At 42.6% G+C, this 22,500-nt stretch overlaps 4 protein-coding genes across 10 annotated transcripts in view; 1 reads left to right on the forward strand and 3 right to left on the reverse strand.

Moving 5' to 3' along the window:
- The window catches only part of golga2 (golgin A2), a 27,321-nt gene extending 25,074 nt beyond the window's left edge, over positions 1 to 2,247 (reverse strand). Inside the window, exons 1-2 of one of the 7 annotated variants that reach the window (XM_014128726.3) lie at positions 1,740 to 2,247; positions 494 to 625 (exon numbers count right to left, since the gene is read on the reverse strand). In XM_014128726.3, coding sequence (XP_013984201.1) covers positions 494 to 625; positions 1,740 to 1,787 — 180 coding nt within the window. In that variant the 5' untranslated portion in view covers positions 1,788 to 2,247. The remainder of the gene's footprint in view (positions 1 to 493; positions 626 to 1,739) is intronic. The other 6 variants (XM_014128725.3, XM_082958171.1, XM_082958172.1 and 3 more) reach the window with 6 other exon arrangements.
- Positions 2,248 to 3,071: 824 nt separating this feature from the next.
- Positions 3,072 to 7,344, reverse strand: haus4 (HAUS augmin-like complex, subunit 4; the record flags this gene model as incomplete). The annotated part of the gene is given in 9 exon segments (XM_082958175.1): positions 3,072 to 5,010; positions 5,100 to 5,139; positions 5,141 to 5,243; positions 5,447 to 5,520; positions 5,522 to 5,541; positions 6,299 to 6,439; positions 6,750 to 6,861; positions 6,863 to 6,879; positions 7,204 to 7,344. Coding segments are annotated over 9 exon segments (789 nt in total), but the record flags the coding sequence as incomplete, so codon positions are not given.
- Positions 7,345 to 11,495: 4,151 nt separating this feature from the next.
- Positions 11,496 to 15,536, forward strand: hspa5 (heat shock protein family A (Hsp70) member 5). Its single transcript, NM_001141642.1, has 8 exons — positions 11,496 to 11,593; positions 12,293 to 12,445; positions 12,592 to 12,823; positions 12,971 to 13,221; positions 13,349 to 13,739; positions 13,866 to 14,103; positions 14,312 to 14,479; positions 14,595 to 15,536. Exons 2-8 carry the CDS (start codon positions 12,330 to 12,332, stop codon positions 15,170 to 15,172), a joined length of 1,974 nt encoding a protein of 657 aa, NP_001135114.1. The 5' UTR covers positions 11,496 to 11,593; positions 12,293 to 12,329; the 3' UTR covers positions 15,173 to 15,536.
- rabepk (Rab9 effector protein with kelch motifs) lies at positions 15,451 to 22,170 on the reverse strand. Its single transcript, XM_014128741.3, has 8 exons — positions 21,948 to 22,170; positions 21,492 to 21,549; positions 21,243 to 21,397; positions 20,903 to 21,058; positions 20,510 to 20,671; positions 20,152 to 20,301; positions 18,558 to 18,707; positions 15,451 to 16,455 (listed from the first exon to the last, which is right to left on the reverse strand). Exons 2-8 carry the CDS (start codon positions 21,542 to 21,544, stop codon positions 16,226 to 16,228), a joined length of 1,056 nt encoding a protein of 351 aa, XP_013984216.1. The 5' UTR covers positions 21,545 to 21,549; positions 21,948 to 22,170; the 3' UTR covers positions 15,451 to 16,225.
- Positions 22,171 to 22,500: the final 330 nt, after the last annotated feature.

Here is a 22,500-nt window from a genome sequence, read left to right on the forward strand (position 1 = left end):
ATTATTACAGCAACCATCTACTGCCACTGAATCACTCCTTTTACTAAACAATTGCCAACCTGATTGCTAACAATTAAACACAGAACATAATATTGATTCTTAATCAAACAGAAGGGTGTGTTAAGATGCAATGTCCTGTTGGGAATACAAATTGACAGCGCATGATAGTCTGTTCTCACCTGACAAAGACATATCCTTTCATCGCTGGAGTATAGCTGCGTTTCACATACCATAATCTGACATATGTCAAACACGGACAGTAAACTTGCAAAAGGACACATTCACACATCCAGTAAAAGTCGGAAGCTGCACTGGAACGTTCAATGTGATTCCAGAGAAGTATCATCAGACTGCTTTCTTGCAACGTTTCACTTTGTTATTGAAATGCAAATATCGGCAAGTGAAATATTGCAAGGAAGCAGTGTGCAGAAAGAGTACTCAAAGTCATGACACACGCAGACAGAGACAGCCTGCATGCAGTTGGGTGACTTACATTGTCTGGAGAGTGTCGGTCAGCTGAGGGTGTGTCTGGCTGGCTCCCTCCCTTCGCCTTCCTCTTCTTCTTGGCCCCTGGTCCTCCTTCTCCTCCACCGGCAGGAGAACTCTTCTGCTGAAACTCCTTCAGCTGGCCGGCATAAGAGAGGAGAAGGAGCGGACAACGAGAGCACTCAACTGTCTGGAACTCACACCTTTGCTTGGCTAACTATATCAGCAGACATTCATTATAAATCGCAGAGGAAGTACAGGGAGCCTCGGTGTGGCTGAAAATGGTGCGACTGTTCAGAAATATCCCATACGATTCGACTAGAGATCTACAGTATGTACAGTTGGTATCACTGGTGTGGGTGACAATGGAACGACAATTTAGAAAGATCCAATACAGTCCAACAAGATCTTATAGCATAACCATTTGCTGCAACAGCTGATGGTTGAGGAAGGTAATTGTTTTTATAATGTGTAATGAAAGAACATTCATGCACAAGTGTATTTGTTTTTAAACATGTAACGTTAATGGTAGAGCATGTGCTTTATTTGATCAACTAAGTAGCTAGCTATCTAGCTAGGTCTTTCTAGGTACACACAGCAGGTAGCTCACACAGACAGGGAAAGGGGCGTCTGTTGTCAAAACTACCAGCCACTCTTCAGAGTGACACATCACCGTTTCCTGTCAAACATGACTCAATAAGCTAGGCAGCATTCATCGTAAGTCAGTTAATTAAGGTTAAAAGTGTCAATAAGCAAGCCTATTTATCGGACACCCCGTTCTATATTATATTGAGTTAGCCGGTCGCTTCGGCACAAGATGATAACATGCTACATGTCAGTTCATTGGTATCTAGATAGCTAGCTTAATCGCTATGGCTAACGTTAGCCAAACATCAGCGCGGTAGCTAGATATTGCTAACTACCTTGCCACTTGGGTTGATCAAATCACAGGTTTATACCAAGCCGAATAGCATTATTAGCAAACTTTTCAAGTCACTGCCCGGTATAAATCGTAGACAATCGTTCTCGGTAAGATTAGAGGCCCAAGCGAATCCTCGGTATTTCGTGCACACTGACAGCCACACAGGAGGACGCGAGTTCGGATGAACGACTGCAGAAAGGTCGGGGGACGTGGAATGTCAACATCACACGGGGTCGTGAAAACCCGAAACTACAGACAACTCGAACCCAGAACAGAGTAACGGTTTAAATACCTGCTATATTCCCTGTGTTGTGGTAATTAATTTGTTTACCTTTTTCTTGGCTGCGGCGAGTTTGATTTGCCTGCTCTGGTCGGCCATCCTTATCGTCCGGTCGACGAACCGCACCACGTCATCAATTTGAGATCAGTCGGTGAAGCAAGAAACTATCTTCCCGCTGGAGGCGCAAAATCTCCCTTCTGACGGGGGCAAATTCGTGTCAGGCGTGGTTTTTCAAATAGGCCAGCTAACTCGATGTCTGAATTTAGAATTTGTTGTATCATATCAGGGTGATTATTATCAGAATGAACAACATTCAAGACAACACCGGCTAATCATGCATTTTATTACAAAAACAAACAATAATATAACTATGGCGTTAGCTTGTCATCAAAGGTGTCAGAGATCTGCGGCAGAATTGTCCGACACCAACTCAGTTTGTCCGTGTTCTGAGAGAAGTACTTCAGAGACCAATTTTTTGTGTCAATCTCCTGATGCAGTCTGGAATATTCCTCTCTACTGCCTAGAATTCCTTGCCAAATATCTCAAAGGATGACAGTTTGGACTCCACAGACTTCTTCTCTAACTGGGCGGTCTTCAGCTCTGTTTCTAGCTTCCTTCAATGAAAACACAAGGACTGATTGAGAGAGGGGAGAGGCAGGTGTAACTATCTGGCAAAGCTAAAGGACAGAAGTATGGAACTTTCTGAAAACACATTTGATTAATTCAATAGAGAACTAATAGCATGCATTTGCTTATCAGTTCTGATTTGGTCTATATTTCCACTTAATCTGTTCTAGCATGTTCTAGCATCTAATGACTCCTGGAAAAGGCATAGCCTGAAGACCCAACAATGAATTGCATAGAATTCTATATCAGGGCAGAAATTAGTGTTTGGATCAGGATAGTTCTCACGACCTCTACAAGCCAGAATGATGAATAAAATGATATTTACTGGTGGTCTGTCCTATTGCAGGTATGAATGGGGAAACAAAATATCCAATAGCGTTATCAACCCCACCTTCAGTATGTTGGTCTGTATACATAGCCGCTGGTAGTGGGAATGCTGAGGGTGCTGCAGCACCCCCTGAAAAAATCAGAATATAAAAAATAAAAAACCCGTTTTTCCTTTACTAGTATTAGCAGACCAATATATATATGTCTGTAGTGTGGGCAAAAACTTTTTTCAGCATCTCCACTTTGGCAAAAAAGGTAGTTGTATAATTAAGAACAGTATCTTGCAGGATTCAATAGTTGGAATTGTAAGAGTTGTTGCCCTGTCCCTTCGTCTGCGATTGTCATTCTAATGGAATCCAGAAAGAACAAAACCCTGTCCTCAAACATTTACATCACAATGTGCGAAGTTATGGGCAAAGACAAAACATCCACGTCAAACTAAATATTTTTATTGATCAAATAACATGGAAAACCACTTTGTGCAGTATTAATGTTCCATCCTTACAAACCACTTAATGTAAAATGTACATTACTGTATTGTACAGAAGCTGGTCATCTAGGTTTGTACCTGTAGTCTCCGTCACCATAAAGAAAAACAATACACAGTACAGTAATTGAGTACATTGAGTTATTAAGTGGTTTATGGTGATGTGGCTCAGTTGGTAGAGCGTGGCGCTTGCAATGTTCAAATAAAAAACATCTGATAAATATTTTTGTCACATGCGCCGAATACAACAGGTGTAGACCTTACAGTGAAATGCTTACTTACAAGCCCTTAAAACTTCTTGAAGTATTGTTGGTTAAGAAAAAAGCCTGAGGTAAAAAACAGAAAATAAAAGTAACAAATAATTAAACAGCAGCAGTAAAATAAGAATAATGAGGCTATATACAGGGGGTACCGGTACAGAGTCAATGTGCAGGTCACCGGTTAGTCGAGGTAATATGTACATGTAGGTAGAGTTAAAGTGCCTATGCATAGATTATAAACAGAGAGTAGCAGCAGTGTAAAAGAGGGGTCTGGGTAGCCCTTTGATTAGCTGTTCAGTAGTCTTATGGCTTGGGGGTAGAGGCTGTTAAGAAACCTTTTGGACCTAGACTTGCCGCTTGCCGTGCGGTAGCAGAGAGAACAGTCCATGAGAAGGGTGGCTGGAGTCTTTGAAATGTTTCAATGTTAGGGATGTGGGTTTCATATAGAAATAAGTTGCATTTGCAAAGTATTTAAAGAAACTGGAAAACATATATCAAGCAAGTATTTTTATTATCAGATTAACTTTTGTTCAGATAATTATCAGACTCAAGTTACAAATGCTGGAAAACACTCAAATACATTTAGTTAAAACAGTTTCACAAAAGTAGTGCACTGGACCTTTACAAGTCCTGTACTAGTGGATCGATACAGACTTCTTCAGTGGGGGCAATTAATTTTTTTCTGCATCCACCCCTTGGCATAAAAAATATGTAATAAATCACTGCACCCCCAAACTACTTTCCACGGCTATGTCTGTATATAGTTTGTATTTCCGGTTTTTATTTTCATTCCTGTTGCAATTTGCACGTGACAAAGACTTGCACAATATTGGCGAGCCTAAACAAATGGCAAACACTAACAGTTGATTGCCAGGAAATGTGCTTCGGTCATCAAGTGCAATGCGTCAACAGATCGAAAATACAAGTGACAGAACCTATTGGCACCACAAAAAGTCTGATAAACAACGCTTTCCTGTGGATACCCTACCACCACCTACCTCCAAAAGGACCGACAGCATGTACAACCGGTAAAGTAAGTGTAAATATAATTGTATTGAGTCTTTTTTACAGCGACTTCTTTCAGACTGATATTCATGTAGTAACCATGGTAACAGTCTGATGTTTAGGCAAGGAAAGGAATAGTAGATGAACAAAGCTGTCAAAAAGAACAACATGAGTGGGAATGATGAGTAGGTGTTGAGAGCCCCCAGAATGGTTGATATGATAATGACATTGAGTTGCTGGGCAGCATTTGACTCACCTTGTAATTCTATTGGCTGATATTGTGTCTGCTGTGTAGGTGTCCACCTGAATTTCCAACATCTCTGCTCTGTTGTGAGAGACATATTTAAGAAATGTAAAAGAGACACAAAAACTGAACATTGCTGATGGACATGCATGAAATACCAATTTCTCACACTCATTAACAGTGAACTGCATTTGAAGGAGCCCAGTGTAGAGTATATGTAAACAGGAAGGGCTAATCACACCTGATCTTCTGCATGATGATCTCACATTTGGCCTCAAAATACACAAACTGTTTCCTGTCAAGTTATTTGTGGGCTTTTAGCCTGTGGTCAAGGATAAGTGACTGGAGAATCTGAATGCAGCCCAACAGCTCCTGGAGAGAACACGTCGATCGTGAGTGAAGGTCGCAACACGTGAGACAAACCTAAGAATACATCAAACCAAGTGTTGAGAGTCTCTTACAGAGAGGTAGCAGGGAGTCTGCTTTTGCAGCAGGGCGGCACTCACGGCTCTTCCCCTTCAGGGTCTCTGCTCTTTTCCTTTCGCTTTCCAGAAGGCCAGACAAGTGAGACAGCTTCATGTTCTTCAGCCCTTCACTCTCATCCTCTGTCCAAGAAAGAAGAGGAGTGGTATGTTTCACCATTCACACACATGCAGGTGAGCAGCTATACCATAAAGCCAGATACTGTCACATTTGCTAAAGACCATCGGTATCCATTACATAGTAAGACACTCACACATACTGTCATATGTAAAATCGTATTTATGCTACATATCTACGTTTTGGTAAAAGTCTGGTGTCTCTTTACCCCATTCAGGATGATAGTAGGACAGGAGGCTGAAACACGTCTTCCTAAGATGCTTTTCTAATTCTCTGAGCAGTTTGTTTCATTTTCCACCTATCCTGTTTAGAGAAACATGAACAAGTCCAAGAAATAAGACATGTTTATTCAGTGAGCACTAGGGGTTACCAGAGCTCTAGAAGAGTAGTGTGCGTGTGATACTGTACATAAATAGGAAAAGCACTCGCACATCTAAGACAACAGGCTTGTCACTGCATTGTAGAGGAACAGTTTGCAGCGTTTCAATGTATTTTTACACCTGTTGCATCCTTGGCAAGCGATAAAGTTTGATTTGATTACTTGTTGCCGGTGCGTGGGAATTATTTGAAAATTGCTTGAATTTTTTATTTTTTTAAACACATGCTGCACCTGCCAGTATAACTTGTGTTAATGGATCTTAAAGGAGAAGTTTAATTTTTTACAACCAAATCAAAAAAAAATTATATAAAAAAATAATGTTATACAAGGGTCCAGACACCTTTTGTGATTTATATAACATTGCGGATAAAGTTCAGAATGACACAATTTCATGTGTACAACATCTAAAGACCTGCATCACTGTACTGAGAGCTTTGCTGTTTCTAAAATGACGTATCTGGGTGTTTTTGGAGTCTTCGTTCTTTTTTTTTCGGGCCCCCTTACTACACAACGAGGATGAGAAAAGGATTAGCTGTTTGGGGTAAGTTTCTCAAAAACATGTGAAATCACACAAAAGGTTTCTGCACCCATCTATAACATATTATTTTAATATTTTTTTTGAATTGGTTATAAAAATAACTCATCCTTTAAGTATCAGCCTCAGGGACAAAGTGTACCTACCTCCTCTTATGGCATCAGCTACAGCACCTGTTGGACACTCAGTCCTAGGACAGGGGGTTGGTCCCAGCTGGTGGAGTCACTAGGGTCCAGCTACCTGACACACTGGGCCACCACCAGACACTGCTCCACAGTCTCATAAAACTGCCAGGGGGAAACAAGATTTAGGTTTATTCTAAGATTATACAGTACTTTGAATGATCAATGTAAACAAAACGTAACCTTTCAGAAATCAAATTCACTTGGGTGGTTAAACTACTTCACTAATGATCTACTTGTATCTAGGCCTATAGACATTATTTTTGCATTAATAGGTGTAACCTTAAAGAGGGATGATGCTACTAAGTGTACTGTGTGTAGCTCTGCCAGACACACAACAAGAATAGAGCAGACTAGAGTTATGTATAGTAGAGTCCATTCAGCAATGAGCAATGAGTACCGTTCTGTATTGTACCGTGTCGTTCTCTGGAGGCACAGTGGAGTGATGCTTTCTGACACAGTGCTCCTGGATCATCTCCTGCAGTAGCCTGTACAGGCTCTCTGAACACAGCCCATTAAGCCTCTGTCTGCAGGTCCCTCTCAGCCTGGATTAAAACAACATAATCTCAGTCATTTAAAGCGATTCACACAACACGCACCCACACACAGAGTAGTCCAAGTCCATAACATGGTCTTAAATAGCAACAACAACTCTAGTAGTGTAATAACACAACAACAATGTAATTGCTTAAAGTAGAACCACCATTTTATTATTATGAGAGGGACAAATTAATACTCTTGGATGCACCAGAATCTTTAAATGCGAGTCTGAGACATGTACTTTATAGTAATCGGTTAATTCTTACAATCAGGCTTGAGATAGCAAAGTTTTGAACACTTGAAGATGATAAGTTGTTTGTGTGTAATACCTTCTCCAGCTCTCTCTTCAGTGTAACAGTAAGGCTGGGGCGGTCCACATGCTGTGACAGCGTTGCCAGGAGCTTGCAGAATAGAGGATTCTCAGTCAGGTCTTCTGTCAGCTGACACAGTGGGAATGAGGCGAGGACATGAAAGACAAGTTGTTACTGGTTACAGGTAAAAACATTCATAATGATAGCAGTCAAAGGTTTGGACACACCTACTCATTCAAGGATTTGTATTTATCTTTACTATTTTCTACATTGTAGAATAATAGTGAAGACATCAAAACTATGAAATAACACATATGGAATCATGTAGTAACCAAAGAAAATGTTAAACAAACCAAAATATATTTTATATTCTTCAAAGTAGCCATCCTTTCCTTGATGACAGCTTTGCACACTCTTGGCATTCTCTCAGCCAGCTTCATGAGGTAGTCACCTGGAATGCATTTCAATTAAGTGTGCCTTATTAAAAAGGTAATTTCTGAAATTTCTTTCCTTCTTACTGCATTTGAGCCAATCAGTTGTGTTGTGACAAGGTAAGGGTGGTATACAGAAGATAGCCCATTCTCTCAACCAGCTTCACCCGGAATGCTTTTCCAACAGTCTTGAAGGAGTTTCCACATATGCTGAGCACTTGTTGGCTGCTTTTCCTTCACTCTTTGGTCCAACTCATCCCAAGCCATCTCAATTGGGTTGAGTGATTGTGGAGGCCTGGTCATCTGATGCAGCACTCCATCACTCTCCTTCTTGGTCAAATAGCCCTTATAGAGCCTGGAGATGTGTTGGGTCATTGTCCTGTTGAAAAACAAATAATAGTCCCACTAAGCCCAAACCAGATGGGATGGCGTATCGCTGCAGAATGCTGTGGTAGCCATGCTGTTTAAGTGTGCCTTGAATTTTAAATAAATCACTGACAGTGTCATCAGCAAAGCATCCCCACACCATCACAACTCCTCCACACTTCACCGTGGGAACCACATGCGGAGATCATCCGTTCACCTACTCTGCGTCTCACAAAGACACGGCGGATGAAACCAAAAATCTCAAATTTGGACTCATCAGACCAAAGGACAGATTTCCACCTGTCTAATGTCCATTGCTCGTGTTTCTTGGCCCTAGCAAGTCTCTTCTTCTTATTGGTGTCCTTTAGTAGTGGTTTCTTTGCAGCAATTTGGCCTGATTCACTCAGTCTCCCCTGAACAGTTAATGTTGAGATGTGTCTGTTACTTGAATTCAGTGAAGCATTTATTTGGGCTGCAATCTGAGGTGCAGTTAACTCTCATGACCTTATCCTCTGCAGCAGAGGTAACTCTGGGTCTTCCTTTCCTGTGGCGGTCCTCATGAGAGCCAGTTTCATCATAGCGCTTGATGGTTTTTGCGACTGCACTTGAAGAAAAATTCAAAGTTCTTGAAATGTTCCGTATTGACTGATCTTCATGTCTTAAAGTAATGATGGACTGTCGTTTCTCTTGTATTATTTGAGCTGTTCTTGCCATAATATGGACTTGGTCTTTTACCAACTAGGGCTATCTTCTGTATACCACCCCTACCTTGTCACAACACAACTGATTGGCTCAAACGCATTAAGAAGGAAATAAATTCCACAAATGAACAAGGCACACCTGTTAATTGAAATGCATTCCAGGTGACTACCTCTTGAAGCTGGTTAAGAGAATGCCAAGAGTGTGCAAAGCTGTCATCTATAAGTCTTTGCTAGGTAAAGCCCCGCCTTATCTCAGCTCACTGGTCACCATAGCAGCACCCACCCGTAGCACGCGCTCCAGCAGGTATATTTCACTGGTCACACCCAAAGCCAATTCCTACTTTGGCTGCCTTTCTTTCCAGTTCTCTGCTGCCAATGACTGGAACGAATTGCAAAAATCACTGAAGCTGGAGACTCATATCTCCCTCACTAACTTTAACCAGCTGTCAGAGCAGCTCACAGATCACTGCACCTGTACATAGCCCATCTGTAAATAGCCCATCCAACTCCCTCATCCCCATACTGTTCTTTATTTTTGCTCCTTTGCACCCCAGTTTCTCTACTTGCACATTCATCTTCTGCACATCTATCACTCCAGTGTTTAATTGCTAAATTGTAATTATTTCGCCACTATGGCCTATGTATTGCCTTACCTCCCCTATCTTACCTCATTCGCAATTGTAAATGAGAACTTGTTCTCAACTTGCCTACCTGGTTAAATAAAGGTGAAATAAATCAAATAAAACAATTTGCACACACTGTATATAGACTTTTTTTTGTATTGTGTTATTGGCTGTATGTTTGTTTATTCCATGTGTAACTCTGTGTTATTGTTTGTGTCGCACTGCTTTGCTTTATCTTGGCCAGGTCGCGGTTGTAAATGAGAACTTGTTCTCAACTTGCCTACCTGGTTAAATAAAGGTGAAATACATGTTTTTTTTTTATTTATTTTTTAAAGCTGTCAAGGCAAAGGGTGGCTACTTTGAAGAATCTCAAATATAAAATATATTTTGATTTGTTTAACACTTTTTTGGTTACTACATGATTCCATATGTGTTATTTCATAGTTTTGATATCTTGACTATTATTCTACAATGTAGAAAATAGCACAAATAAAGAAAAACCCTTGAATGAATTGTGTGTCCAAACTTTTGACTGCTACTTTATGGTTTGAGGTATGATACGATACCCCCAGGATTTAACACTACAAGACTTCTCAAACATTTTCTTAACAAACAATTTAGATAGAACGTCTAGAAAGAGGGCAATATACACTGTTGTGTAATATGTTAGCTAATTTAGTTACTAACAATGACATTGACATCAGAAATTGGCTGACACTTTATTTTTTACAATACCTTGTTGATGCAAGTTGTATCCTTTTCCCAGTGATCGAACCCTCGCAGAATCACCACGAGTGGACACCAGTTGACCAAAGCCCCTACTCACTTGACATACAAAGGCGCTAGTGGATGAACGTAGCGCTACCAAGCTCATAAAAAAAGGATATGATACAGGTCTACCGTTATCAAAAGTACACAAAACTATCCTAGAAATCCATGGTGAGCTGGCTAGCTGTGCCGTCGTATGTTGATAAAGATAACGTAAACTGTATGTCATCTGATAGACTGTTTCGTTGCAATTTAACAGAAGATAGGCAGCTACTGTTAAACAGTTTGTAACGGTTGTTCACACAAGTTGTGAGCACAACAAATTGACGATACCAGGGTCGTCACTAGTTACCACAGCCACAAAGTCATAAACCTAGCCTATTTCTACAATTTATCTTCTTAAAATGTGATTTTAAACCTAGCTCTATTCTTAACTCTATTCATACCACACTACCTTATGCCTAACCTTAAATAAAAAATAAATTAAAAAATGCATTAATTTTTACGATTTGGCCAATTCTGAGTTTGTGGCTGTGCTATCAAGTGGAAATCCGCTATCGGCGATTACCCCGCCTCTGCAAACAGTCAGCTGATTGGTTAATGCGGTAGAATAGGAAGACAAATCTTATAAAACAGGGTCCGTGCTAAACAGTATCCGTGGGACGTCACAACCCTAAATCCTAACCCCTACCGAACGTTGAGAAAATATTTGGGCCAAGGCAAAACCTATTTCCGACCCCTTATTTACACTATTCTAGTTTAATGGGTATAGGAGGGGGGGGGGGGGGCTGGTATGCCCATAAAGTGTTTTGGTCTTAGGAGGTTCTATACAGGGAATACATTAAATCTACTTTCACTCATGTCTGACCCTAACGTCCCAAGGATTCCAGATAGCACAGACCCTTATGTACAATTTACCTGATGTAACAACTAACTTTGATTACCTTTTTTGTTTTACACACCGACACAGCCAGATCATTTGGCTTTTGCCTACCATCATCATGTTATACCATTCACTATATTGCACTGGTTTTAGTTCACTACTTCCCTTACACAAGTATTAGGCTTGGGTTTACTGTAATTTAGTACAATTTAGATTACAGTGGTCCTGAAATTGGAAAATGACCCCCAAATGACTGTCAATTCAATGCACCAACTACATTTCTATGTATGACACCGGCATTTCACGTAATTGGGATTTGACACATTGACACCTAACCTATCAGCGTCGTACAGTAAAGCATGAATCATGACGTTCACTTGACCAAACGTGTGCAAATCAGCATCGGCCAGCATGCCTGGTGCTGCCAATGAACGCGTTCCAACGAACTGCTGTCTGGCCAATGGGAAGCCTCCACGATGGGGAAGAAGTGACGGCTTATATACGGAGAGCACCTTTCATTGAACATCATTTTACAGACTCACAATCGTAGGCGTTTCTGAAGAACACAGACTGTGAAGCAAATAACTTCCATTGAGATAAACCCCAAAGGAAGACTCCATCGAATTATTTACAAAGGTATGTGAATTAAACGCAAGTTAGCTCAAAATAAAGATTCCATTTTACATAAATGCTGGAGGGAGCTTTTTTGGGGGGCCAGTTTCCTGTTTAACTGAAGTTAGCTAGCTGACCAGCAGGTTATCCAGAAATTAAATGGAATATTCAACTAATTTATATCTAAATATGGAGATTGTTTTACAACCGTTTAGCTACCCTTTTAAATTGCGTCTGTCTTTCGTCAGCTAGCTAACGTTAGCTATCATGCTTGAAAAAGGTCAGCCAGTTTGGTAGCTAAGTTACCTAGCTAGCGTGCAAGCCTTTTGAAACCGGTGTCTCAAATTGGTCAAACATCAGCAGCTAACTAACCACTAGCTCTAGTTTAAATCCCTATAATATGGAGATGTTAGCTAGCCAACCACTATATATATTTTTTTTCTTTAAATAACTTTGCCAAATGTTTTAATTACCAAATGTAATGTTGGCTTCATTTGGGCATATTATTACCGGTAATTTTGTGCTCCACCCATTAACTCGAAGTTTGTTAGCATGTGGGCTACCCTCGGTCTGGCCTAGGAGTCTACACACACCAGTATGCACCGTCATGTCTGCATCGGAGGGCCAAATTAACTCGTTCCGTTAGATGTACAAGGATGGAAGGCCTACACCGTGAACTTAACAACAATATTTATAGTGTCTTGACATTCTCTTTTTTGACAGAGTACTTCAGAGTTGAGTGAACAGACACAGAATAGAGATGAGGCTTTTGTGCGTGGTTCTGCTGGTCGCCAGCAGTGTGTTTGCCGATGATGAAGACAAGCGGGAAAGTGTGGGAACCGTGGTTGGCATCGACTTGGGGACCACCTATTCCTGGTAAGCATTTTGTAATGAATAGCAAATTTAATCAAATTTAAGGTCTCATACTCCCAATCATTTGGCTAAAGGACTCTAGTGTATCATGTCTCAAGTGACAGTTGATACTTTCCATGGTTCTCATCTATATGCTTCTCCTTTTTTAGTGTTGGTGTGTTCAAGAATGGCCGTGTTGAGATCATTGCCAACGACCAGGGAAACCGCATCACTCCATCCTATGTGGCCTTCACCGCAGAGGGGGAGCGTTTAATTGGTGATGCTGCCAAGAACCAGCTCACCTCCAACCCTGAGAACACAGTTTTTGATGCCAAGAGACTGATTGGCCGCGCCTGGACTGATTCTGCTGTGCAGCATGACATCAAGTACTTCCCCTTCAAGGTGAGCCCTAACAAACACACCCCCTGCCCTAATCGCCTGAAGCACTCACTATGCAAATAATATACTAATTCAGCATATAACTATGCTGAAGTAGCTCTGAAATTGTTTTTAGAGAAATGCTTAATGGTGGCTACTTACATCTTCTAGGTTATCGAGAAGAAGAGCAAGCCCCATATTCAGGTGGACATCGGTGGAGGTCAGCTGAAGACCTTCGCTCCAGAGGAGATCTCTGCCATGGTTCTCACCAAGATGAAGGAAACCGCCGAGGCTTACCTGGGAAAGAAAGTGACACATGCTGTGGTCACTGTCCCTGCCTACTTCAATGATGCCCAGCGTCAGGCCACCAAGGATGCTGGAGTCATCGCCGGCCTGAATGTCATGAGGATCATCAACGAGCCGTAAGTGTTTGTCTTCACAATGCAGAAACTGAATTAACATTAGAATGACTGGCCCAATATTTATTTCAATCACTGAAAATATCTGCCAAGACCATGCTGGTTACATCTGTTTCCCCCTCTATTCCAGAACTGCAGCTGCCATCGCCTACGGCCTGGACAAGAAGGATGGTGAGAAGAACATCCTGGTGTTCGACCTGGGCGGCGGCACCTTTGATGTTTCCCTCCTGACCATCGACAACGGCGTGTTTGAGGTAGTCGCCACCAACGGCGACACCCACTTGGGAGGAGAGGACTTTGACCAGCGTGTCATGGAGCACTTCATCAAGCTGTACAAGAAGAAGACCGGTAAGGACGTGCGCAAGGACAACCGTGCTGTGCAGAAGCTGCGTCGTGAGGTGGAGAAGGCCAAGAGAGGCCTGTCTGCCCAGCACCAGGCTCGCATTGAGATTGAGTCCTTCTTCGACGGAGAGGACTTCTCAGAGACCCTGACCCGTGCCAAGTTTGAGGAGCTCAACATGGTAAGTTGTTTCTAATGACCATACAAGTGACACTGCTGGCCCATTGATCTTGGAACATCCAATTCAAATTGAGAACATTCATGGAACCTCTTTTTAAATTTGCCATTTGTATTACTTGTCTTTCAGGACCTGTTCCGTTCCACCATGAAGCCCGTGCAGAAGGTGATGGAGGACTCTGACTTGAAGAAGACTGACATTGACGAGATTGTCTTGGTGGGTGGCTCTACCCGTATCCCCAAGGTCCAGCAGCTGGTGAAGGAGTTCTTCAACGGCAAGGAGCCCTCTAGGGGCATCAACCCCGACGAGGCTGTGGCCTATGGAGCAGCTGTGCAGGCTGGAGTGCTGTCTGGAGAGGAGGACACAGGTGGGTCTTGGTCCATGTGCTTATGCTAAGGCTATACCCTGAGGTATCGTCATATTTCATTATTTATACATAAGGAAATGTAGGCTAGATGCTTAGGTTTTAAACCAAACAATGGATACCTACAGGTCTTAACACATTAGTGCTGTGCTATTATGTATATCACAGCAGTTACATTTGACAACTAATGGTTTCCTGTCTTGTCCATTAGGTGACCTGGTTCTTCTGGATGTGTGCCCCCTGACCCTGGGTATTGAGACTGTGGGAGGAGTCATGACCAAGCTGATCCCCAGAAACACTGTGGTGCCAACCAAGAAGTCCCAGATCTTCTCCACCGCCTCTGACAACCAGCCCACTGTCACCATCAAAGTTTACGAGGGTAAGCTCCTTTGATTAATCGCTGCCCCTTGTTGCTACATCCATAAATGGTGTTTTACACTAAAAAAATGACTAGATTGTATCTGTTTAAAATTCTGCTTCTCTCCTTCATCCAGGTGAGCGTCCCCTGACCAAAGACAACCACCTGCTGGGAACCTTCGACCTGACTGGCATCCCCCCCGCACCTCGTGGTGTGCCCCAGATCGAGGTCACCTTCGAGATTGATGTCAACGGCATCTTGCGCGTCACAGCCGAGGACAAGGGAACAGGCAACAAGAATAAGATCACCATCACCAATGACCAGAACCGTCTGACTCCCGAGGACATTGAGCGCATGGTCAACGATGCTGAGCGCTTCGCCGACGAGGACAAGAAGCTGAAGGAGCGCATTGATGCCCGCAACGAGCTTGAAAGCTACGCCTACTCACTCAAGAACCAGATCGGCGACAAGGAGAAGCTGGGCGGCAAGCTGTCAGCCGAGGACAAGGAAACCATAGAGAAAGCAGTAGAGGAGAAGATTGAGTGGATGGAGTCTCACCAAGAGGCTGAGCTGGAGGACTTCCAGGCAAAGAAGAAGGAGCTGGAAGAGGTGGTGCAGCCGATCGTCAGCAAGCTTTACGGAAGTGCAGGTGGGCCCCCGCCCGAGGGAGGAGAAGAGGGAGAGGCAGATCAGGGCGACAGGGATGAGTTGTAAGGCTGTCAGGAGTGTCACAGATGTACATATTGGACTTAAAATGGTGAGGAAAAAGGGCTGCAAAAACGCAACCATGAATCTGCTGGAAAGACTTGTGAAATATTGTTTCAACGTGAGGGACGTTCTCTTCGCTGAGTGGCGGAGGTATACTAGTTTGCCTGTTCGAGGCTCGCTGCTGCTGTTCTCAGGCAGTTTGAAAAGGAGATCTCTAGGGGGAGGGTTTAGTGGGGTAGGTGCTAGACTGGGGTTTCTGGGTGAAAGGGTAACATGTTCACAAGCAATGTTAACAAGTTATTTATTGAATCTGGTCATTGTAGAAATTACTTTCTACTGTAAAGACATTGAAATAAATGTTTGATACAAATGTCTTTGATTTGTCTCTATTATTCTGCACCAATTTACACATGTCTGATGGGTAATCATATGTTAGGAATGAGACACCACAACGGACGTTGGCTGTCATTCTGTTAATTTCCAAACTATTCCATGTTTAAAATTCATGTGCCTAGTTTATATTTAACTGTGAGTTATGAATTGGGGGTCTGCACCATAATACCATCTGACAGCATGGGCAGTGCCATTGAGGCTCTCCATTTTGAAGTAGTCAATCTTCTGGATTTGCTGATTCCTGATTGGACATGACTTCAGGAGGGATCAGCTAATGAAGTTTAACATCCCACACAGTTGACTACATAAATGTTAAGCGCTCTATGGCAGGGCTCTCCAACCCTTTTCCTGGAGATAACTTCCTGTACATTTTCACTCCAACCAGTTAGCTGACCTGGTGCAGCTTAGCATTAGGACTGTAGCTCTCCAGGAACAGGGTTGGAGAGCCCTGCTCTATAACCTGCGCACATCTACCATAGCTACTTGTAGTTCTGTATGTGGGGTGTAAATTAGGCTCTACTGGCACTGAACCAACATCTGATCATGTCATTGGATGGATGGGCAGTTTGACACTGGTTGGATTTGTTTGAAAAATCTGGTGCTAAAATTAACTGCAGCAAAATGATTGACCAATATTTAAACATACATACACACGGTATTTCACAGTCACGTTAGGACAGTGACAACACAGTCACTGTGTATGACCCCCTGAGTGTCCATCCCTCCAAACACAAATGCCAGCTGTACAGTCCCTGACGCTGAGGAGCTCTGGGCCTGGTCCCTCTCTCCACTGGTGCTCTCAGGCCTTACTCTCCACGGTAGGACACACATGGAGTGGTCCAGTCTGTTGGATGGCATGTCCCCTTCAAACCTCAACAGGGTCCAGCGCCTTTTGTCTGCACAGGATGAGAAGAGTAAAACAAAATACTCAAGGTGTGTTAGTATCCCAAAACAGTATGGCTTTCAGTAAATATTCTCTCCATGATACAGTGACTTTAACGTGTGGCAGCGACGAACTGCAAAAGTAGAAATCATGTGACCAAACTACACTGAAAGAAATGTAATAAAGCACATTCAATGAAATGTTGGATCTGAGTACCGACTGATATTGCCAACTACTTAATTTTAATTCGCAAGATTATGCATGACATGCCAGAAACAAATGCTGAAACTACACATCCAAGTATATCTGACCACATGAAAGACAATTGTAATTTTGAATTCTGTAAAGTGAGTGTGGAAGAGGTGGAAAAAAATTGTCTTAACAATGACAAGCCATCGGGGTCTGAGAACTTGGATGGAAAATTGCGGCCAATATTGCCACTCCGATTTGCCATATCTTCAATTTAAGCCTACTAGAAAGTGTGTGCCCTCAGGTAGGCAAAAGTCATTCCAATACCTTGGAATAATAATGCCCCCTTCAGTAGCTCAAATAGCAAACCAATCAGCCAGTTACCAACCATTTACATTTTAGTCATTTAGCAAACGCTCTTATCCAGAGCGACTTACATTAGTGAATGCATACATTTCATACATTTTTTTTTCTTTTTTTCCCCCCGTACTGGCCCCCCGTGGGAATCGAAGCCACAACCCTGGCGTTGCAAACACCATGCTCTACCAACTGAGCTACTGAGCTGGTGTTTGACCAGATACAATGCAATTTTACAGTAAACAAATTCAACATTCAACAACCACAGCACATACACAATTGGCTGAAAGAAATTGATAAAAAGATTGTGGGGGCTGTTTTGTTAAGACTTCAGTGAGGCTTTTGACATTATCGATCATATTCTGCTGCTGGAAAAACATATGTGTCATGGCTTTACACCCCCTGCTATATTGTGGATAAAGAGTTACCTATCTAACAGAACACAGAGGGTGTTCTTTAATGGAAGCCTCTCCAACATAATCCAGGTAGAATCAGGAATTCCCCAGGGCAGCTGTCTAGGACCCTTACTTTTTTCAATCTTTACTAATGACATGCCACTGGCCTTGAGCAAAGCCAGTGTCTCTATGTATCCGGATTACTCAACACTATACACGTCAGCTTCTACAGTGACTGAAATGACTGCAACACTTAAAGAGCTGCAGTTCATTTCAGAATGGGTGGCAAGGAATAAGTTAATCCTAAATATTTCAAAAACTACAAGCATTGTATTTGGGACAAATCATTCACTAAGCCCTAAACCTCAACTAAATCTTGTAATAAATCATGTGGAAATTGAGCAAGTTGAGGTGACTAAACTGCTTGAAGTAACCCTGGATTGTAAACGGTCATGGTCAAAACATATTGATAAAACAGTAACTAAGATTGGGAGGAGTCTGTCCATAATAAAGCACTGCTCTGCCTTAACAGCACTATCAACAAGGCAGGTCCTACAGGCCATAGTTTTGTCGCACCTGGACTACTGTTCAGTTGTGTGGTCAGGTGCCACAAAGAGGGACTTAGGAAATTGCCATTGGCTCAGAACAGGGCAGCACGGCTGGCCCTTGGATGTACAGATAGCAAATATTAATAATATGCATGTCAATCTCTCTTGGCTCAAAGTGGAGGAGAGATTGACTTCATCACTACTTGTCCAGAACAGACTGGGAGGCACACAGTACTACATAGAGGCTTGACTACATGGAACTCTATTCCACATCAGGTAACAGATGCAAGCAGTAGAATCAGATTGAAAAAACAGATAAAACTACACCTTATGAAACAGCGGGGACTGTGAAGCAACATAAACATAGAGGCAGCACATACACACACACACGATAACATATGCACTAACACACACGTACACATGGATTTTGTGTTGTATATATGTGGTAGTGGAGAAGGGGCCTGAGGGCACGCACTTAGTGTTGTGAAATCTGTTATGAATGTATTGTAATGTTTTTAAAATGGTATAACGGCCTTCATTTTGCCAGACCTTGGCAGCAGCTAATGGGGATCCATAATGAATACCACATTCACTAAACATTCCAAAGTAAATATTTTTGGCCTCACCACACTGAAATCTGTACATTGCATTGCTGGCCCCTTCTGGGGTCATCCCTCCAAAGATGTAGATGTTCTTTCCGAGGGCCACAGCTGAGTGGGCAGCCACCCCCGGGGGGATGTCTCCTTTGGCTTGGACCTTCTCCCACTTCATACTGCCTAGATAAAGTGTAGCACCCAAATAGTTAACAGGACCAGCCATACCACTTCTCACGCCAACATAGAATGAGAGATTTCCCTGGAACTACATTTGAGTCATTTAGCAGACTTCCAATTAGTGCATTCATCTTACGATAGCTAGGTAAGACAACATCACAATCGTATCAAGTACATTTTCCCTCAACAAATTACTTATCAGCAAAATCAGTGATAGTAGGAAAACACAAGTGCCTTTTTTTATAGGGAGAGGGTCGTCGGGAAAGTTATTTACGATACTCTTCAAAGAGGTAGGGTTTCAGATGTTTTCGGAAAATGGGCAGGGACTCCACTGTCCTGACTTTAGGGGGAAGCTTGTTCCACCATAGAGCCCCACAGTGGAGGTGTCATAACACCCATAAAACCTAACGGTCAAACAGGGAAATGGTTCCAATCGTTTTTCCACCATTCATTTTTCCCATAGGGGATTTTAGAAACATAAAATAAGGGCTGTTTCTTGTGAAGGCTTACCCTGGTGACATTTTGGTAACCATGTAAATCTCTCAAGGTGACTTTTATCAATATATTCAGCTCTATTTATTCTGATTCGAAAATGCTAATTAGCATCAAAGTAGACGTCATGCAAAACTACAAATCCCTGCAAGCTCCTGCACGTCATCTCTAGCTGACACCTTTGCTAACAGGTATTGTGTCAATTTAAAACTTGTACAAGACAGTTCACAGAATGGCCAATTTAAAGAAATGTAGCCAATTTATTCATTACTACATTTAGCTAACATTAGATAGTTAATCCAGACATTATTATCATTGCCTCGATTCGTCAGTCTGCCCCAGATCATCATGGCATTTGTAATTCTTTATGATAGCCACATTAGCAGTCATTTAGTGTTTCATTTTTGGGGGGTAAATACAGGCAAATATGATATAAAAGTCACCTTGTCCTAGAGAGATTAACACAGTTATCAAAACGTCACGCCGGGGTAAGTCTACATGAAACAGCCGTTATTTTAAGTGTTTCTAAAATCCCCTATGGGAAAAATGAATGGAGGAAAATTGATTGGAACCATTTCCCTGTTTGATCGCTAGGTTTTATGGATATTATGACTCATACTGTGGTACTCTATTGGGGTGCCATGGACAGAGAAGAGCTTTGACTGGGCTAAGCGGGAGCTGCCCGCCCGTAGGGGTGGAAGGGCCAAGAGACTAGAGGTGGTGGAACAAAGTGCTCGGGTTGGTATGTAGGGTTTGAGCATAGCCTGAAGGTAAGGAGGGGTAGTTCCCTTTGCTGCTCCATGTGCAAGCATCAGGGTCATGAAGATGATGCGAGCTTCGACTGGAAGCCATTCCATTCTATTCTATTGTGTCCTTCATTTCAACAGAGGAAACAATATAATACAATTAAAGCAGGATCAAGTTCTTCATGTGTATGACTGACTTGAATACTTACTGGTGTCCAGAGAGTAGACGTCGCTATAGAACTTCTCTCCTGCCATGCCTCCATGGATATAGATTTTGGGTCCTACCGCTGTCACCACGTGGCCGTGTCTTGCAGGGGGATGTCTGCCCTGTGTGTCTGGCTGAGACCAGGTGCAGGAAACTACAAATGGAGACAGAGGAAAACACAAAATATCTACTCCTAACTCTAAATTCAGTTGGTACTTTCTGAAATGTAACTTTAAAGGCTGAATTTGGCCAACAAGCTTGTTACCTCTAACTACTGAGCTTTTGATACACATTTGTGCTGGTTCCTCTGTAACTGCTGTGTGAATGTGTTGTATTGGCAGACTGATTCATGCATTTTCAACCTGTGTCGAAGACGTGAAGCTTGGGGTCCGAGACAGGTGTGGCCCGCGAGTCCCCTCCAGAGAAGACAAACAGTCGGTCCCCGACGCTGGCTGAGTTAGTGTGATACGTCCTGGGACAGGGGGGCGTCCCTTTCACCTCTACACCCTTCCACAACCCACCGTCTGGAAACGTAGCAACACAAAACCTCAGGAGACTAAAAGGTATGGGACGTTGCTCAGAGTCAGACATGATATGAAGGAGATTGTTACTCCGCAAACACCGCTACTAGACATATTCATTAACTGTTCTATGATACTACACTCTAAAATAATCCAACACTTCATTCTGTAGATCTATACCTTCCGACTTAGCTACAACCATGTATTAAAATCACACTACACAAATCTCCATACCTGTGAGTTGTAGGTTCTGGACACAGTTGCGGTTGCCACTCTGCTGTGCCCCGGCGAACACCCACAGGCTCTGTGGACAGCTCTCAGGGACAAAGCTGCAGTGTTCATACCGCGCCTCCAGACCCTCCCATTCAGGAATGTCCCACTCGTGACTGTCTGATAGGGTGAGAGGGACAAACATGGAACTGTCAGTCAAAGAATATATCAGAACAGATTGACGTTATTGGTAAGATAACGAGTTGACTCATTGATATGAAATAAAACATTGAAATGATATGAAACACAATGAAGAGACAGGTGCCAGACATAATATTGTGTTGATGTGACATTTTATCTTTACCCAGGTTTATGACGTGGGATTCTGAAAAGCTGCCATTAGGGTTGGCTCCTCCTATGATCAGGACCTTCCCCTTGCCATCATCCTCAGAGGGGAGGTATATACAGGTGTGGCCCACACTAACTCCTGGACCACCTCCTCTGGGTATCATAGCATACCTGGGGACAAAGACAGGAACACCATGTCATGAATACCAGAATTGAAAGTCTAGTATAACTTTATCCTAGTTTGTTGAACTGTACGTTTATTTACCACAGTCCTGCTCGTGGTTTATCCTCTGGATCCAGCACAGGAAGTAATTCCATTTTTTCTGTGGGAGGCATCCATTCAGATGATCAGTTACAATGATGATCAGATCAGTTCAGGCATAAACCGGACCATTGTGTCAACTAACATTTTGGGAGAGAAAATGCTGCTGCTGGAAAATTAGGCTAGAAGGGTTCTCGCGAGGTCATCCTTCCAAATCTCGTCTCGTTGCACAAATAGAAGTTGAAACTTATTTGGCTAGGCTGCTGGATGTACCATGCCACACTGGGAAAGTTAAACTAATTGTCTTTAACCTCAATGAGGTTAAGAGACAAGGCTTTTCGATCATCTTCATTCAATTTGAAAGGAAGACAGATGCCAGTTAATTAGCTAACTGAAGTTATAAAGCATGAAATCAGAAGCTAACAGTATCGTAGCTAGGAAGTTCATTCGCTTACTCACCCACGTTCGAAGGCACAGTGTTATATTTTGCACGTCGTTTAGCTGCTATTTCAATTATATGATGTATAATATAGCTACATTAATCAATATAAAGACATGTTGACGGTTTAGCTGCACGAAAATAATGTACTAGCTGCTTTCCCAGCTAGCTAGCAACAAAATGTGAGACTCAGGAGTCCATTGTCGTGTCCGCGCGTAAACAACGTAACAGCGCTGTCGTCATGGATATTGCGCAGGTGTAGAGTCTGTGTGCTGTGCCAATGTGTCCACATGAGGTCACTGTTGTTGCAGGACTAAATATCCCAACACGCACATTACCCACGAGGATGACTGGGAGGACTACTAATAGAGAGACTGGGAAGATCTCAGTTGCATACTCCTCACATCTTCCTCAGCGAGGAGTTCTCTGAAGCTATGCGACAGAGGCAAAAATAACTGATCCCTGCCATGACGCCTGCCAGTGAGCTTGGGAACATTGCTTGCATCATAATCATTGTCCACCCTCCCACCCAAAAGTCTGGAAGTGGTGAGAGAGCTCCAGCCCCACATCACA

The sequence above is a fragment of the Salmo salar genome, chromosome 11 (assembly GCF_965601325.2).
Source record: "Salmo salar chromosome 11, fSalSal1, whole genome shotgun sequence".
Lineage (NCBI taxonomy): Eukaryota > Metazoa > Chordata > Actinopteri > Salmoniformes > Salmonidae > Salmo > Salmo salar.

Excerpts from the sequence above, each read along its gene's own strand:
- rabepk (XM_014128741.3), bottom strand. The coding sequence starts at position 21,544 with ATGGAATTACTTCCTGTGCTGGATCCAGAGGATAAACCACGAGCAGGA. Across the intron at positions 20,672-20,902 it reads CCAGAACCTACAACTCACAG|ACGGTGGGTTGTGGAAGGGT; the intron begins GTATGGAGATTT and ends CTACGTTTCCAG. Across the intron at positions 20,302-20,509 it reads GCTTCACGTCTTCGACACAG|TTTCCTGCACCTGGTCTCAG; the intron begins GTTGAAAATGCA and ends CTCCATTTGTAG.
- hspa5 (NM_001141642.1), top strand. The coding sequence starts at position 12,330 with ATGAGGCTTTTGTGCGTGGTTCTGCTGGTCGCCAGCAGTGTGTTTGCC. Across the intron at positions 12,446-12,591 it reads TTGGGGACCACCTATTCCTG|TGTTGGTGTGTTCAAGAATG; the intron begins GTAAGCATTTTG and ends CTCCTTTTTTAG. Across the intron at positions 12,824-12,970 it reads TCAAGTACTTCCCCTTCAAG|GTTATCGAGAAGAAGAGCAA; the intron begins GTGAGCCCTAAC and ends TACATCTTCTAG.